This window comes from Rhipicephalus microplus, chromosome 3, assembly GCF_043290135.1.
Source record: "Rhipicephalus microplus isolate Deutch F79 chromosome 3, USDA_Rmic, whole genome shotgun sequence".
Classification (NCBI taxonomy): Eukaryota; Metazoa; Arthropoda; class Arachnida; order Ixodida; family Ixodidae; genus Rhipicephalus; species Rhipicephalus microplus.
Genome location: NC_134702.1, coordinates 154,043,167 through 154,062,578, shown reverse-complemented (window position 1 = coordinate 154,062,578; position 19,412 = coordinate 154,043,167). Strand labels below are relative to the sequence as shown.

General features: G+C 48.4%; 1 protein-coding gene across 1 annotated transcript in view; it reads left to right on the top strand.

Moving 5' to 3' along the window:
• The window catches only part of LOC142803972 (LIM/homeobox protein Lhx1-like), a 194,709-nt gene extending 180,539 nt beyond the window's left edge, over positions 1-14,170 (top strand). The window contains exons 6-7 of the mRNA XM_075890367.1: positions 12,752-12,934; positions 13,945-14,170. Of these exons, the coding sequence (XP_075746482.1) occupies positions 12,752-12,934; positions 13,945-14,132 (371 nt within the window). The 3' untranslated portion in view covers positions 14,133-14,170. The remainder of the gene's footprint in view (positions 1-12,751; positions 12,935-13,944) is intronic.
• The last annotated feature ends 5,242 nt before the right edge of the window (positions 14,171-19,412 follow it).

Genomic DNA, 19,412 nt, shown 5'->3' with positions numbered 1-19,412 from the left:
GGTGCGGTGGGGCCAAGTGGAGCGTGGCAGCAGGGCGTAGGCGTCTGTCGTGGGGAACGCAATCGAGATGCATATATACACCACGTATCTGCACGCACGCACACTTTATATCGGTTGACGCACTCAGGCCATACCGCCACCTCGTCCCCCGAGAGTATCCACTCATTCTATACTGCTGCAATCGAACCTCAATTTCTGCTCCACTCTTCTGAAGGCATCTATAAAACGCTCCCCTCGAATGCGATACGTAAAGGAGGCGTGCCTAGAGGTACACCGCTGTCACGGAGCGTTAAACAGATACGCAGGCTCATTCTAGCTTCCTCCCTCATGGAAGCTTGGACGCAAATGTTTGTCTCTCTCGCTTCCAGAATGTCTATCGTTTGGGTCTTTGCGATTTTGCATGATTTTGTGGCGAATGGCCTAATAAGTGCTTCATCAAACGCGACATTCGACCGTCGGCGTCGGGAAGGAGTGGTGCGAAAAATCATCATCTTGTAGTGACGACACCATATATGACGGTAAGAATTGATTGATATGTGGGGTTTAACGTCCCAAAATCACCATATGATTATGAGAGACGCCGTAGTGGAGGGCTCCGGAAATTTCGACCACCAGGGGCTCTTTAACGTGCACCCAAATATGAGCACACGGGCCTACAGCATTTCCGCCTCCATCGAAATTGCAGCCGCCGCAGCCGGGATTCGATCCCGCGACCTGCGGGTCAGCAGCCGAGTACCTTAGCCACTAGACCACCGCGGCGGGGCCATCGGCCCAAGGTTGACAACGACCTTTGCGGCCCACTTCTTGATCCTTGTCTGAACGACTGGGTCTGAGCTGGTAATTTATGGTGTCGCTGTGACGCCGCGCGGCGTAACGTGACGTCACGGGATGGCATGGCCCTACCACGTGGCACAGTAGGTTGGTGCAAAGTGGTCCAAATCAAGGAGGCAATGCTAAATCAGGTGAGGTGCCTCTAATCTTGGAGGCCGTGCAAAGCGTCCCCATATATAAGTGCAGAACGATTTCCAAAGGTGGCGAGGCAGAACCAGTACCTCGAGTGAGAAGAAATAAAAGATGAATTTTGTCTTCAAGTTGTGTTAAGTGAATTCATAACGGACCTTTGAGTTATTGAGACCAGAGTGTCGGATTTATTTATGCCAGCCAGCCCAAGCCGATGCTATGGTGTCACGCGCTGCCGCTGTTTTCACTTTTGCCGCGTCCATATCCGCCCCCGCAGGAATCGCGCGCACATTTATAAGATGACAGCACTGTGAAGATTGCGGGTTTTAGATCCGCGCCTCACAAAGCCGCTGTGATACGGCTATATAATCAAAGTCAAATGGTAATTCTTCATAGTATTGTCACAAGGCTTGTGCGCAAAATGTCTCGTCATCAAACCCCCCGCGGTAACAGGTGAGGTGTTGCGCGGCTATTCTGTGACGCAGGCAACTGGCTAGATTCCGTGTCACAGCGGCCACATTGCAATGGAGGGCGAACGCAAAAGCACCCATGCACTTGCATTTGTTTGCGCGTCGAGTAAGTTCACGTGCGAAGAGCTGAAAAGCGAGCCAAAGTGGCGTGCCTCACAATCATGTCGGGATTTCGACACGTACAAGTGCGAAAAATTGTTATTAGTGATACCATCATCGTCAAAAAGGTATGCAAACGCTGACGGATATACAATGCGCTATACTGTAGCAGCAGTGACGGCTCGTGCTGTGCATCGTGGCGACTCAAAGCATAATTCGCACAGTGGCTTTAGGGTTGAAAAAGCAACACAAATGAATATAGGAGATTCTGTGGAGCAGAAATATTGCTTTTACACGTGCGACAAAAATGATTTAACGCGCTCGTATAACACCGCCGTCGTGACGTTGACATTAGAGAGTTTTAGTGCTGGGTACCCAAGCTCTTGGGGCGCTGCAGGCTTGGGGGGCGCGGCGTTGCGTACCCAACCCATACCCAACTGGAATGCCTTATAGAGACGCGCACGCAAACGCAAGCCGCACGAAGGTCACACGCGCTCACAGCACCATAGCGTCTTGTCGCCTAAGTATTATTTAATTATTTTTATGATTTCAAATGTTGAATTAAACATACATAGTGATCAGGACACCTTTTTTATCGTGTACAGTATCCTGGTATACGGAAAAACGTGAGAAAGACAAGGTTACTGTAACGACAGTGTCGACATCTTGTGACACTTCGTGCAACCACAGTCATGAAAATGTTAGCTTACGCGTAATGTTTTTGAGATGAAAATGAGTAAAAAGGTTACCCATTTGTAATATTGTCGCTGCACAGTTTTTGCACCTGGCGTACAATGCACAATGTTTCTGCAATAACAATGTTGTGGTTATCTGTTTCACTATGGCCGCGCTAGATGGCGCCACCTATTAGGTTACTTGCTGACGATTGTGTTATTTACCGTGAAATTTTGACCTCTAACGATACTCACACCCTGTAATCTGACCTGGACAATATTTCTTCGTGGTGTAATAATTGGCTAATGAAACGTAACACAAATAAATGCAAATCATTAGTGCGGCCAAAACTCGAGTATGCGTCGTCTATCTGGTATCCTCATATTCCCATGCTCATAGAAAACATTGAATCCATTCAGAATCGCTCAGCACGTTTCATATTGTCCAATTACTCTCGAACTGCAAGTGTCACATTATTGAAGGCTCAACGAAATTTGTATAACCTCTCAATAGGACGCAAAAATTTACGTCTCTGTCTCTTTCATAAGATCTATCACACTAACAGAACCCTCTCTAATTCACTGGTTTTTCCACCAGCCTACATATCAGCACGCAATGACCATCAATACAAGGTTGGGGTTCCCTTCTGCCATAGGAACCAACACTTCAACTGTTTCATCCCTAGAACATGTACTGACTAGAACCACCTTCCCGCATCGATCGCTTCAATCACAGACGCCAACGCGTTCAAATCAATCATTTTTGAAAGTGCATTATAATTTATTCTAATCCTGCTGTTTTGTTTTACTTCTTATTCATATTTGTTGTCCCACTCCTCTCTGTAATACCCAGTGCATTGAGAGTAAATAAATGAAATGAAATTCAGCTGGTCGGGGGCTGCCATATATTTAGTTTTTATGTTCCAGGCCATTCTAGCTTTGGGATAATCTGGCTGAAACCGTGTAATCGCTATAAGTGCCCGCACTTTGGCTTATTTTAACTCGACGGCTAGAATATTTGCAGTGCGGATACCGTGAGTTCCTGCAAAGGTGGACCTTATAAGGCGGTCGATCCATGCTGTCCGAGATTTCGCGCCTTTGTGCCATGCTATTTGTATAGTGGCTAGCCACTATAATATTTGCGCGTAAAACTTAAAAGTCAAAGTGGTGGCTCTGGCCAGCCTCGGCTTTGCTCACCGTGAAGGTAACATGATGCGCCAGCATGTACGCCGGGTTAGCTTATCTCCGCTAGGAGGCCAGTGGTGGCAGCGTTGTTTATGGCCGCGCGGACGCATGGCCCCATCGGCCCAGCGATCTTGCGACGCATCTGTTTGGGGTTTCGCGCATGCGCGACACTGCCGCCCCAACGTCCTGGGTACGCAAGCCGCTTAAATACCCAGCACTAAACACCCTATTGAGACGGTGCACGTTGTAGGAACATGCGTCTCTGTCAACCTGAAGTGTCAGGAACTCGCGTGTACAGGGTCTCGGATTCCACTCCCAGACTCTTGTCCCTGCATGCGGCACTGAACCGGTACCGCTACCTCGTCTGTACTAGCATATATACTATATGCGTAGGAGAAGGCCGCTACAATATCGAGCCACCATGCCAGGTATACATCCACATTGTACTTGGGAAAAAAAGCGCGTCGTATATCATCAGACGCGGATCATTCCCGGAGGACCAAATTTTATTTGAACGATTATTACTATTTTCTATAGCGGCTGTAATACGTAAGCGATGCACCTCCAGACGGTTTATTGCGGCAAGGCCGTCACGATGTTGCTTCCAAAGCACCTCCAAAAAAAAAAAAAGAAACGCACCTGCTCGCGAGTAAACGGAAGCAGCTTCCGGCACCCACTGCCCACAATTCACCGGGGCGCTTCCTCGCGGCCCCATTGTACTTCCGCTCCCCCCATGTATCCACCTCCCCACTGCCCTCGCCGAAGAAGGGAAGACGACTTCGGGGCGTGATACGCGTCGCTTGGCACGTCGCGGATCGAGAGCCATTACGTTGCTCGCGCCGCAGGCCGGATAATTCATCGAGACGTGGGGATGAGACACGCAACCACCTCGCTCAAGCCACTGCGGGGGAATTAATGAGGTGGCGCTCGGTCCGAAGGCGATGCGATCGCCCACCCTCCCTGCTATTATTGTGACGCTGGCCGCCAGAGGGAGCCCCGGCGGTGCGCAGCGTCTCGGCTCGCCAGTTCTCGTTCCCTGGGAAAGTCGCCTCGGTGACAGGCTCGCGCCTATACGTAAACTCCCGCGGGCGTACTTGGTCGCACACGTAACTTGTTCCGTTCAGCTTTCTTCCTTGTGATCGCCGAGAAACGTGAGCAGATGGGCCCCTAGGGCAGCTGCTGCCTCATTTTCTTTGTTCTTCCTTGCGCCCTCCACGTTGCGTGCAGAGGGTGTCACTGACTGACTTCACAATTGAGCCTGCACGTTCCGTAAACAACAACGCGTGACCAATCGTTGAAAAAGAAAGATTAGCATCCTCTAACGATAAATTCGCCTCTCCAAACGAAGAACGTAATGAAAATTGTGAGAGCAATGCACTTGCTGGTCGAAGAGTGAGGAAACAGCGAAGCTTCGGGTTTTTCCCAGCATGTCTGCAACCTCCGACAAGTCTTCCTCGCCCACTCGCTTACGCTAAACAGTGCTCTAACATCCCTCCACTTTACCCTCCTCTTCACCTTCAATTCCCTTTCCAACTATTTGCTAAAGTATAGTACACTCGTTTATGATATGCTTTACCCCTCCCTTCTCCTTCCCTGTCCCACACCCCGACTTACTATACTATGCATGGTCATAAGTTTCACTTCTCTCTTTCCCTTCTTCACCTTTTCGCCCCTTGCGATACTATATTATACAGGACTCACTGTACTGTATGTTATCCTATCCACCTTCTCCTAACGATCCTTCTCTCTCTCACACTAATCTTCACCCTCACTTCTCTTTTCCTCCGCGTGCTATACTATACATGGCTTTACTATGAACTGCAATTTCTCTTCCTCCTTTCCCTGTTCTTCACTTTCACTTCTCTTGCCCACCCTTTGATATACTGTACTGTGTATTTATACTGCTCATCCCGCCACCCCCTATGCGTTAAATCGCAGATATACTCGGATTCTCTCCTCTTTTTGCTTCGCTCTTTCAGCTCACCAGCCGTTTTGTGTGGTCGACAAACAGCGTTACTCCAAGCCTAAATAGCCCCGATATTAAAATATTTCGGCGTGTTGTGGCTGGAGCCAAACTTTTCGACAAGATGACTTGTCATGTTCGAGGTATCCCACTAGTTCATTACAGAGGCATCCAATGAATTGCAGGCTGTTTTAGCGGGATTATCATATCTCCGGCAGAAGGAATCCTTTACTGAAAGGCAGACAATTGAGCCGGCGTATATAAATCGCCGACATGCTTGAAACGCACATATAGTCATACGTAAAGAAGCCCAGACCCCTTGCTTCTCGCCTCCACCCCCCCCCCCCAAAAAAAAAAGAAACTCGCAGCGCCCTTGCTCGTCAAAGATGGGGCCACGGGAAGTTGGAGTATCTGAGGGCATCTTCTGGCCAAGATGTCAGGCTGCGCAACTATCACGAGCTAGAAAATAAACCACAAAATGCACGCAAACAAACGCTTCGGACAGCCCCGTCCCCTGCATTCATCAGCCATATTGACTCCTCGCTCAAAAGGCGTCGATACACGACTAAGGCTTCCTCGTGCACACCGTCTTCCACAGCGCGGCCTCAATCATACGAACGAAGGAAAAGCTCGCAAGAACGGAGGCAGCAGCAGGAGGAGACGAAGTAACGTCGAGGAGGAGCATGGAGAAAACGGCGGCTCGTCTCCGCGGGAGCGCGCCAAGGAAAAGCGGAGCAGAGGAGCGCGAACAACGACGCGGCAGCAGCTTATTGCACCGGCGGCGGGCGCTATGCGGTGATCCCGACACAACACGTACTCGGCTCGCAGCGAACAGAGGGAAGCCGAGGAGGCGAAACGAAAACGCGTCAGCCCCCGTCGGTTGATCGGCGCGCGCGCACGTCACACAAGCGGCGAGGAGGCGGTGCGGCAGCCGTGCCGCTCGTCTACTGGCGACCTCGGCGCAACAACGGACTGACGTTGACGGATCACCTCGGCAGCGTCAAGTCGCCGAGCCCCGGGGGCTGCTGTTGGGATGACGACGGCGACGACTGTGTAGCCGAGTGGCGGTGGTAGGCAGTGCCGCCGCTCCAGTGGCGGCGCGTGATGGAGGAGCGGCACCGGTCGACCTGCTCCATCACGCCTCTGCTGCGCCCGAGGAACGTGCGGCGGGACCGTGCATGCATTGACCCGCTCGCTCGGAAGAGCGCCTTTTTCCACGGCCTCCCTTCTCATCGCGCACGTGTCGGCGGGTGTCCGTCGCCCTATACCGACGAGAAACGTCGAGGACTTCGACGAGGAAGACATCCTCTCGTCCTGCGTTGACGACCTGGACAACAAAAGGAAGAATCTCGGTTTTACGTGCGTGCAGATGAGGAGGAAGATACAGAAACGACACGCACAGGTCGCGAGAGGCCGCATGCATATCAGCCCTCCTGGTGTGTGTGTAGCCTGCCTCGTCGGGTGTGTAAGACGCCACGGATCGGCCCGGTATACGCCGGGCGTTCTTCCGTCACTTGACCGCTTCATCCTCACTGTCTAGGGTCTTCAAGCTCGACGGCGGGGCGAAGGCTTTTGTCGAAGGCACGCGCACCTGCATGTTTCACTCTGGGAAGTGCCACAGGTGATCGTGTGACAAGCGTGACATGTGCGTGCTGCGCTTGCTATGACGCTTGCTTCGGCTGCGCTAATGCCGAACGAACGTCGCCAGACGCCAACACCGACAAGGATATGACGAAGTTCGCACGCACTTCTTTTTTTTTTTTTACACACGTGCACGTATACAAGGAATATACTGGCAAGAGGGCGTAGACTTGAACACTTTCGCATATTTGCATCCCATTACCACATGATTTCGTGCCCAGCGTGGTGTAGATAAACTAAAGATGTGTCTCGCCACGGTGGTCTAGTGGCTAAGGTACTCGGCTTCTGACCCGCAGGTCGCGGGATCGAATCCCGACTGTGGCGGCTGCATTTCCGATGGAGGCGGAAATGTTGTAGGCCTGCGTGTTCAGATTTGGGTGCACGTTAAAGAACCCCAGGTGGTCGAAATTTCCAGAGCCCTTCACTACGGTGTCTCTCAGAATCAAATGGTGGTTTTGGGACGTTAAACCCCGCATATCAATCAAAAACCAAAGATGATGATGGAAGAAAAAATCTGCAAAGATGAGCTACTGTTGCCTCGCTTTCCACTTGGCTGTACTATTAACTGGAATAAAGTAAACACTGTTTTCGATAAGGAAACTGTCGACCAAAGGAAACTCTATGTAGATGTTACAGGCGCTTTTTCACGCTGGTGTCACGAAGCTATGTATGTGGCACTGTTTTCGGTCAGCCCTGGCTTGCCAGCTGTATATGATCGTCTTTAAGGACACACGTCAGCCTTAATTTAGTTCGCACACTATTCGAAGAGGGTGTAATAATAATCTCTAAAGAAAATTTACCTGTCTCCCTAAAAGAACACTAAACGGCAAAACGATCTTATCGTATATATTACTAAAGTGCTCACTCAGGGTGCAGAAAGCACCACGCTTGCGACGAGAACACGCTCGGCGAGCGAGAAAACGCGGAAAAATAAAACGTGCATGGGTGGCGACGCCACATTAAAGTCGCCGTGCCATTCGCCGTGACGTCACATATTTTGATGGCGCCTGCTTGCGTAGAAGTGTGGCAGCTTGGGCTAGTTGGTATGGCATGACGGTAGTTATAGCGCGAGAACAAAACGACGACACAGAGACAAGAAGGGCGTGTCTTTCGTGTCCTTCTTGTCTCTGTGTCGTCGTTTTGTTCTCGCGCTATAACTATCGTCATGCCTGCATGCTTGCGCTTACGTTGTTCTTAATGGGTGAAAATAAAGTACGTTATCCTCCAAGTTTGAATGAGTTCCGCGGAGCCAATGACTCCAAATTAGAATACATAAACTTTTTTTTTATTCAGGGGTCTCACTCGTGGCGATTTTAGCGCGAAATCGAGAAAATGAGACTTAAAACTCGATTTTCTCCACTATCCAGATCCATGGTGGTGAAACGGCGGCATTAGAGTTGTCAGAGTATACGATTTATTAATCTAAACCGATTAAGCAGAATCACACACGCGGCCACTGGCCGGTCAGGACTTACGAAGAAAGGGTCTAAGTTCACTTTTTTTTAGAGTATCTAAGCTCGCCCCCCCTTCCCCCCTACGTCGTGTCCTTCGTCACGCATGCATAGATTGATGATGGCCGGCAACGGTCACTCGTTGACTGGACGTGTGTCATACGTGCACACGTGTCTTTCCTGTGCATGGCCTCTTCGCTATCTATACAGTCGGAGACGTGGTTGACCCGAATATCTCACTCACGGGCCTGCGTCACCGCTAACGACGTCTTTTCCTGCACGCGCATGGACCTCAATGCCGCGTCGTCTCTTGTCGGGAGTCGACGACGTTGTCTTTCGGACGTTGTCAGCGTCTCCGTGATGGCCACGGAGGTGTTGCAAGGACATCCCCGTTAATTCGTTGGCCAGGCCTCGTCTTGATTACATCTACCAGTCGCGTGGTCACCCGCCGCAGCTGTATAGTGTTTACAGTGCTCGCCTGCTGGTCGCGGGATCAAATCGCAGTAGCGGGTGACGCTTTTTCGATGCAAGAGAAATGCTATGTAGAGAGAGGCCTGTCTGTGGAGCACGAACCAAGGTGGTCGAAATTTCCGAAACCTTTCCCACATCGTCTCTCTGATCACATCGTTGCTTTAAGACGTGAAACACCAACAATTATTACGCATTAGATGTGTGGTTACCTCATGTTGTACATGACAATTATAAACTCGATTCCGTCCAGCGGAAGGCTATGCCAGAAAACCTGCAGTGCTCACCCTTTGAACATTATCCCATTGAGTTTTCGTTTCTGTGGTATGTCGCAAATATTTCCTTTTTGTTTAATTCGCAGTTGTCCCTTGGAATAACGTTAATATTGCAGTTCTTCGCCACTATATACTTCCTTGTGCATATTTTGTAAAGCACGTGCCCTCAGTCTGTGTTTCGATGTTTCCTCGTATTTTTGTAACCTCCTGCAAATCTTGTATATATATATATATATATATATATATATATATATATATATATATATATATATATATATATATATATATATACATATATATACCTTGAAGAGCGTATATGATTCGTGTCACACAGTGGTAAATGAACAATGTCCAAGAACGCCTCACTTATTTCCTGCAGCGCAGCACAAATGGCATGCGCTCTTTCTCGTCCATGAAGTGTTGTGTATGTTTAAGTTCCTCTGCGTTGTTGCAAAGGCCGAATGAAATTCGAGTTGCGTATCATCCGATAAACGAAGAATTTGTGAACAGCTTTCGTGCAGAAAGAGCGGGGGAGAAAAAATTAGGAATAATTTATGGCGTTTAACCACGATGCCGCGCTGGAACATTTTAAAATAGGAGGAATGCGTTACAAAAAGCAAACATATCTAGGAAATATCCCAAGTAGACCGAAACTACTAGTTCTTTTTATTTAATTTTAAATAATTAGTAACATTAAATAATTAGTAACAACCAAACGTTAACACGACGAATCCTATCCTAATTGTCAAAATATCATTGATGCACACATATACATGTTTAAAAAACATGCAAGTGCGGTATTTTCGAAACGTATACGCTGACTTCGTAGTAATTTAAGGCTTAAGAAAGCCCGTGAGATAAGCAAACGCGCAAGCAGTAACATAACATGAACAATTAGCTCCGCAGAGTACAATTACAGTCTCGCATTAAAGCATCTCTGTTGCTCGGTAAAACTTGTCGGTATATGTGGCCGCAACGTCACGTCTTTCTTTCTCTTTTAAAACCGCCCGTTTAAGCGCCTACAATGATACTACGAACATTTTTGTTGTAATACACCAGACGAGCAGGATCGGTAGAGCGCCTATGTACCGCGTGGGTAAATTATGTTTATAGCGGCTTCATGACCGCATCTGATTAGTGTGTTACGGAGTGACGTAATTATGTGTGTCTGGTGATCTATATATAATCATGAAGGAAGAAGGATATTTCATTTACGTTTTTATTCTTAATGTTTTTGATACAAGAGGGGGTTTGTTCGCTGTGTATGTCGTGAAAGAAATAAAATGGCGCCTTAAATATCCAATCGTGTTGTGCATATATGAGAAGGGAGCAAACGGTGCAGCCGAAACTATTTCGTTCAGTGTGCTGAACACACAACGGCATGAACAGCTCCCCTCCACTATATGGCATCTCTTATAATCATATGGTGGGTTTGTGACGCTAAACACCAGGTATTATTATTATTATTATTATTACACGGCAAGATAATCATCACGTTCAGTAAAAAAAGAAACGAAACTGATTACAAAAAAAACGGCAGTCATGTGCGGAAGGAGCAGCTCAGTCACAGTGAAAGCTATAGAAGACCGGCCTTTCAGAGCGTCTTCTAAACGCTCAATTGCTGCAAGCACACTTGCTTGATACTCACTACGGCATTATTAATAAAAATTTTCGGCTAGTAGGCCCGCGTTTGCTATATATCCTTTATCATTCTTTTGAGAAGCGTGATATCCGCTAAATAGTTGCAAGAAATTTAGTTCCAATTTTTCATGCTGTCGCCGACGACGATGAGGAATTATGCCTGGAGGCGGACTTGTCCTTGTTCACCTATATACTAACTGTGGCGGATATCCGCCACAGTTAGTAGGTGAACAAGAACAAGTTTTTGTAATGGGTTGGATCATTAGAACGCACACTCGTTGTTCGCATTGTGCGATGACTGAAACGTTGTTGTTTCGCTGTTTTAAAACACTTTATAAGTCGTATAAACGCGATTGCTTTCCCGACATCAAGCCTGCCCAAGTCAGGTTTGCCAACAGGTCCCAAGCATCGGCGTGGCTCAGTGGTAGAATATTGGGCTTGTACCCAGCGGATCCGGGTTCGACCTCCCCTGTGTCACTTGTACTAGTTTTTTTTTTAAATTTTGTGCGATGTGGTTACGGACACCAGCGGCGACGGACAACTACAGCGGCGCGTGACCCGAGTTTCGATCTCATAACAGCTGTCGCTGTAAAAAGTCGTAGCTTTGCCGTAAAGACGAAGAAATGAATGCGATAGCAACAAATTGGAAGGTCACGCGCAGAAATGCAAGCAGATCGAAACGTGTCACGTGTTTCTCACGCACAAATGACGCACGAAACTCACTCACAGGTATATTAAGGCGAATAAGTGTTTAAGTTATACTTCGCTGTGTCTCAAAAGCGAGCCCTTTTCGCAGACAGAGACGACTGCAGTGACCATTGTGCGCCCGGTAGCTACAACAGAAGCGTTACGGTGAGAACCTTAAGCGTACGATTGCTCATACCGCGAGATAAATGAGCGCTCGCGAGAGCGTCCCCTCTCCGCGAGGCAAAGTACGCGTGGGAATTGAGGGCTCGCGCAACCGCGTCGTGAAAATCTGGCGGCGCGCGCTGATTGCGCCATCTCGTTGGTAATGCGGAAAACACGATAATAGTTTTATGGCCTCCGATATGCCCGTCAGCGGTAAGTGGTAGATATATATATATATATATATATATATATATATATATATATAGGTTGCCGTTGGAAAGTTGGAGGTGCTCTTCGGTGGCTCATGCAGTGGTTGACGCCTGGCGCTCATGACTCATAAGTCCCACGTTCCGTTCCGCGCACTGGAGTCTTCTGAATTATTTATCTTCCTTTGTTCCTGGACTAGGGAACCCTCCCACCTTAGGGTACTACCAGGCCTAGCTCGGAACACTGTTTCGAAATAAACGTTTATTTCTCTATCTCGTGTATATATATATATATATATATATATATATATATATATATATATATATATATATATATATATATATATATATATATATATATATATATACTCATAAATATGCGGTGAGTGACGGCGACGTCGACGCCGGTGGCAAAATCCGGCAGAGAGTGTCCATATAATTGCTATCGCAATAAAAATCGTGAGCGGATGCGTTGGTCTTTCTGTTGGCTAAATGTTATAGCGAAATTTCAGGCCTTATCTGCAGACTTCTGCTTCAATGTGTTCGATCGCTGCTGACACCTTCATTTTTCTAAATATTCACTGATACGTTATAGAAGTGACCTTTGTGCTTTGAGTGCAATATTTTCTAAATATATCCGTGCTGTCAGTATACTGACATACTTGTATGTATACGTATGAGCATGTGCGGGAAAAAAATCGTATACATATTTCACGACAATCGAAAAACAGAGTGGCGCTGACGGGCCTCGAGCGCCTATATATAGTTATAAATTGAGAAAGAAAACAAACTTGAAGCCAGAGGTACACACTGACACATACACCTCCACGTCATCACACAATGACAATACTTCATCCATTTCTTCGCAGATTCGTCGAACCCGGCCGACTTCGGCTACGGGCCCCAGGCGGGCTTCTACGACTTCTTTCCGGGTCAGCAACCTCCTCCCCCTCCTCCTCCGCCGGGACCCGACGGCATGCCCTTCCCTCCCACGGGATCAGGACCCCAGGGTCAGGGCTCAGGGGGGCCCCTAGACTCGCACTCCGGACCAGGTATGTCAACGACGTGTTAGTGTGTATGTGATAAGAGGAGTCGGTGTCGTTCTCACCATATGTTGTAACTCGCGGTTATAGTTACGCACTGACTGTATGGTATCGTTACTTGATTAGTTTCATATGTATCCGGCAAACAAGGACCGAACTCCAGTAACATATGTGTTTCTTGTGGCGTCATTGATTTCGGTGTCGCCCGGCATAGCAGCCTTTTGCGAATAAATAGGCACCTTGATATTATACATAACCGATACGTTCATCACATGGCACACTAAAGGAATGCGGTATGTACAGACAGGTGTTGTGGGACGAACGTGAGCCGCTTTCATTTGGGGGTGCTGTTGTATGACGCTGCCACATAAAGTCGTACTTCACCGTCGGACGCACAGGAGCAGGTGGCGGCGCACCAATGCGCATTAATTTATTTCTATTCGTCCATGTCGGAGGCTTGTGACAGAACGGTTTCCGTATGTGGAAGAGGAGAAGTCTTAGAGAACAACCAAACGAAAAACTGTGCGTGGAACTAGCCATTTTTTCTAGAGCAATGCACATCTTGCCGAACGAGTGTTATTAGCAACTGATTTTTACTCTTTCATTGGAGTCACGGTAGACTAACCTTATTTAAAGTATAGAAAAACCGACTCTTTCTTAGTAGCCGATACTCATTGTTTTACCGGAATGCTACTTTAAGGCTTACGTTTTGCTAATGTGCGACCATGGAGTCACCGCACCACGTCTTGCTAACTGTCTCGCCAACAACAACAACAACAACAAAAGAAAACCACGCACACTTCGTTTTGTCCATTGCACCTCTGTTTTTCTTCTATTTCAGCCTCTAAATGTACTAACTGGTTTGCAAGCTGGTGCTGTATATATTCTGATTTTTCGCTAAGAGACCCGATGACGGCTGGAAGCGTGAACTTATTGTGCTTCAAGAGTTGTTCGAACATTTATCTGGCCTGTATGACGTATTACGCGGTCATTTTTTTCAATATTCGCATCTGTCGCAGGGAGCGTAAACCTGGGTTCGGACGCGCCCTACCTGCAGCCTCCGCCGTCGTCGCAGCCGCGCGGCGGACCCAGCCCCGACGCCGTGCTCAGCCTGCAGGGGGGCGAGCCCTACGGGGCGCCCTCGCGCGCCGACAGCGGCTTCGCCCCGCTCAACCACCCGCCAATCAGCGAAACGCCCGTCTGGTGACGTCACCTAGCGAAGCACCGCCCATCCCCTTGAGAGAAAGCCAGGGAGAGAGAGAGTGCCTCTCCTCTCTCTCAACGCCGCCACTACCACGCGTGCGTCGCAAGAAGAGGCGACGGGGTGGCGCTATCTGGCGTGCAGCACGGAACGAAAGCTGAGAAGCCGAGGGAACGGCGCCGATGGTTGGGCAAGAGCGGGAAATATAATACGCGGACTCCAAGGAACTATCGTGTATTTTTTTTGCTCATGTTTTCCACAATTTCTATGGCGTGTTCCTCATTTTTTTTTCTTGTTTCTCTCGCTCTTCGAGGCTTAAGGCGTGGGAGGAAATGCTTTCCCCAACCGCGGGTTCAAGACGAGCCTCGAGCGAGGGCAGCTTCGGAATACGAGCAAAGCCACAATGCTGAACTTTCATAGCCACGTAAATTTTTTTTTTCATCTTTTTCGGGCAAATGAGAAACAAGCGGAGATGACGGGTTGTGAGGTAAGAACTCTTCGCGGTTGGAACCCCTTTGGAGGCCGGAACGGAATCAGACGTTCAACACCGCCCCGAGGGAAGCAAATCGGGTGCAGCCCGCGAGAGTGACCGTGCACGACACTGCAGCGCACAGACTGACCGGGTACCTCGTTTTCGGCCATTGACAGACAAGCGAGTGGCCGCTCCTCAACCCTTCTCTGTTCTTCTTTCCCGCGGGCATCCTCCTCCTCCTCCTCCTCCTCCTCCTCCAGAATTCGATCTCTGCCCTCAAGCGGCGGCGGCGACAGCTCATCGCGGAAGATGGCGAAAGGCGACGACGCTGCCTCGACGAAAACGACCTTGCGTGTGTGCGCGTGTGCTTGAGCTCGGCGGCGGGAATCCACTCCCCTCCTCTCCTTATCAAATTTTCGGAGACTGCCCCTCTCCTTCCTCCTCTCCCGTCTAGGGAGTGGCCCCGGAATGCGCGCGCTTCGGACGAAAACAAGCTGCTGGCCTGCCTTGCCTAGCCCGCCCGCCGCGCTGTCTTTTCTCATCTTCCACCCGCCTGCCCCTCTCTCTATCTTTGGCTCTCACTCCACGCAAAGACGATGTGGCAGCCGGAGAAAAGAAGCCACGAGCCCAGCTGACGGCAATTCTTAAAAACAACTAATTCTAATGTCAAAACTATTTGTCGAGCTTTCTAATCGACTCAAGTGTGAATCCAATGTAAAATCGAACAGTGAACATCACGTGACAACTGTCGTCCACTGAGGCAAATTCACTTGTCGCAGCCAAGTCACGTAGTTTTGTCTTGTTTTTTTTTATTGGTCGACCTCCACTGATATAGCAACTAAGCACGAGCACACGGCTTTTGTTAGCCGCTGCATTTCGATATGAAGCAAACGCAAGAACGTCTGTGTTTACCCAAACTAGGGCGCACTTTGCAAAGCCCCACGCAGTGAAAATTAATATACACTTACCCCACTTGGGCGTCCCTAGTAATCGTATCGCTGTTTGGCGGAGCCCAAAATTTTATTTTATTTTCTTTTGTGGCATCGGACGGTGTATGTACTGTCGACTGGGCTCGATGGAGAATCTTGGTATGAATATTTCGCGAGTGCACTTCACACCACCTCAACCGAGTCGATAGAGAGAATTAAGGCCGCAGTCTTTGTGCAACGGACAGTGCGTGACACAGAATGGCCGTCGAAAGAAGGAACAGCGGATCAAAAGCAAGCAACAAATCACACCGAGGAGTTCTGTGCGGGGGCGCTACAATCGTCAGTTGTGCCGCTGCTTTGCCGGTGAAAAAAAAAAAATCAACTCGGGTGTTCCTCACATCATTCTTTGTGTACATAAGAGCGACTAAAAAGAGGGTGAAAAAAAAAAGAACTCATGAAAAAAAATGCTTGCAGTATTTGTGTTTCTTTGGCAGAATGCGAATTCGCACCCCGTATGTTTAGTACCGGGGAAGCACGAACCGCTTCTGCGTGTCATACTAAACACATTTTCAACACCTTATTAACACCCCACTTCAAATAAAAAATTACACCAACTGCCACTAAACCATAGCATGCGAATCAGGGCGAAGGTTGGCTTACAAGTACCGTTCATCACGGCCACCTTTCGCGATGTTAACGCGTCTTAGCAAGTGGCACACACCGCCATTGTAGTTTCTGTAGCCGTTAATCGTTGCGAACTCCTGTTAGAGCACGCCACGCGAAATACCCTGGATATTTTTAGGAAAGTACCGCCATTCTTTTAGCCGAGCCGCCTCGCCGCGCGTCCTCCTCTCTCACCTCTTGGACCGCCACAAACATCACGCGTGTTGTCAGCGTGACAAAACATTCCTGATATATAGGAAAATGGCGCGAGCCGGGTGACAGGGCCGGCGCCCGCACGGTGGTTATTCCGGAGAGGATATAAATAAGGCTTGGACACTTGAGAGAGGAGGGTTGCACACTTCGGAGAGGATATGGAGGAGAGTGTCGGTACTTTCTATACACCTTTTCACAGGAAGGAAAAAAACACCGCCATGATGGGCTGTGCGCGGGAGTACAAAGGCTAAGGGCGCAGCGTTTCCAGTGCATTTTCGAGAGGACGCGCCGATTTGCACAGCCCAAGGAGGGCTATGGCGGCGCCCAGGGAGGCATTTATGAAAAGGTGAATATCAAGGGACTTAACGCTACGCGGGCGACACCATGTGGGAGCACGAGTGTTCGTTGCGCGTCTGCGGAATCTCGTTTTGCGACGCCATCACGTGACTGCTAAGAGAGAGTAATGGGGAGAGGCCGGAGCCTCTTACACAGCCATTAACGCAGGCACGAACCCGCTCGGGCCAGCTGTTGCGCATTCGCTGTAAGGGTGGTCACGTCGCACTCGACCAAATTGAACACCGCCATAAGCTACTTCGCATCTAAAAAGTGGCCCCGGATCTGCATGTAATCCGCAAATGTCGTCGAAAGACGGTAGTCTTGCGCCCGGAGAGATTTATTTGGTGTTCTGCGCAATAAAATCGGTGAATGGTATTCTGTAGGCGCTGCATGCGTTGGAGTGCCTCGAGCGTGTAGCGGAGGCGAACGAGCACACCGAGGCACGTTATACACGAGCGCCATCTCGCATTTATCTTCGAAAACGAAGGAAGGCATGCGCGCTGGCGAAGAAAGGTGCGTGCCATTCTCGGAGGCGATAAGGTGTAGAACGTGAAGCGACGGACAGGTGCCACCACCGTCCCGTTCTAGCAAAGCGTTGGTAACAGTTGCCTTTTTGAGCATCGCGTCGCACTGCAAGCGCAGTGTGTTTACCGCTACGTTCCTTAGAATTACTTGCGTGTGCCTTCTCTAGTATAAAGGCACACATACAAACATCGGCGTGTTGTTGTCGTACCTCAGATATTCGAAACAATTGCTTTTTATTTGACAATCGCACAAGTATGAACGCTAAACCTTGAGCAATAGTGGAGGGCGCTGCAGATGGGGTCGGCCGTTTGAGGTATCGTTAAAGATGACAAACAGACAAATGTACAGAAAGACAGATGGACCAAACTTTTTCCGTCGAAGGTCCCCAAGAAAGACTATCGTCTTTAAAAACGCGCTGTTCGTAATCAGATAACTACAACGTTTACGATACGAAACTGCAGCGATCCGATTGTTCAGCGCCATGGTGGATATATAGTATATGAATTTGATTAATGCTTGCAGCTTCGAAAGCATTTGCGGTTTTGTATTGTAGTAATTTTTCGGCTTCTGTTCCAGATTAAAAAAAAATAGATCGTCCTGAACCACGTGACCTCATTTGAATCGGTGGGCCTAATAGAGTCAAGTTGTTCAGGTGGTCAGGACTGCCGAACTTGTGCTAAATTTTGGTCTTTCGGTAAAGGGCCTGCAGACCACATGGAGTGGAGAGAACAAAACCTGGGTGAAGCCATGTACAACCATTATTTCCGAGCTGGTTTAAGTTCCATGCTTTGCAGCTCCCGTAGACACTAGCACCAAATTTCCATTTTGTTATACCAGAGTATTGAAGGACTCTGGTTATACATTTATGAGACCATATGGCCTATAGACTTCTATGGGTAACATTCTCAAGTGAAACCTACGAGGGAATAAATGGCTCGGACAGACGTCACTTAAATCACTTAATATGGTAAGACGCGAAATTCGTGATGTCACATAAATGTCACCAGCACACGAAACGCAGGCTCTTTCGATATATCCAGGCACAGAGGCCAGTTACGTTCCAGCCGCATTGTTATCGCATTGAAGCCCATTAACTGTGATGTTGTTGCCTTGACGTAATCAAAACAGCAGTGTTGTAGTAACAGTGCTTCAAGGAGATGCGTTTATGACGACACGTGGAATGCTACCGATCTTGGCGATTACGTGCGGTAAGAAAAAAAAAACAATATACCTAATGATCGACTCGTAAAAAATGCAATAATCAAACTGCCGTAAGTATGTCGCTGTCAAATGTGTTTGTGTACGCCTGGTCCGAATCATTGCGCCTAATAATCGCATATGAAAAGACGGAAGAGGGGGTTATCGAGGTCGCTCTTTTAGTGGTGTTAACCATCATGCCACACTAACTGCTTTATTTTGAGAGTAACGGGAAGTTACTCTACGCTCTCGCAGTTACTCTTCAAGGGAGCAACAGTTATTTCGCGCAAAAGAAAAGAAAAAGCAGATTTTAATTGACTTACAGCCTTTCGAAGCAGTGCGTACATGCATTCGATTAGATGTACAATCGTTGTCCAAGTAATGCATTGAGAAATAAATTTCGGAAATTTTGCAGCAAACACACGGGATGCGAGTTATAGTTCGCTTGCGCGTACACTAATCACGGTACCACACCACGCCACGGCACCGTGTGAAACAGGCTTGTGAAGGCACCGATGGGTCGTTTGCACACTGCGCGAACATTCTTGCAGTTACTCCTTAAAAGTTAGGGTAGGGGGGGGGGCACTTTATTTCACAAAAAAGAAAATGCCCCACATGCCGTGTGCGATTTTTCGGACGCGTTTCGTCCACTTGAGGAGTAAAGAGCCCTTTCAGGGTAACTGCGCGATTTCTCTGAAAACGTTTTGACGTGTATATGGAGCTGGCATGCATGTGCAATAATATACTTATTTCCGTAGATATAAGCGCGTTATCTGTGCGTCAAAGGAACATTTTGTAAACTTTACTGGAATGCAGCTGATTGACAATGCACTGTCTCTATTTACATCATTGTGCCCTACGATTGATTATTCTAAACAATTAAATTGAGTTGTCACATTCCGAGGGCCCCGCCGCGGTGGTCTAGTGGCTAAGGTACTCAGCTGCTGAACC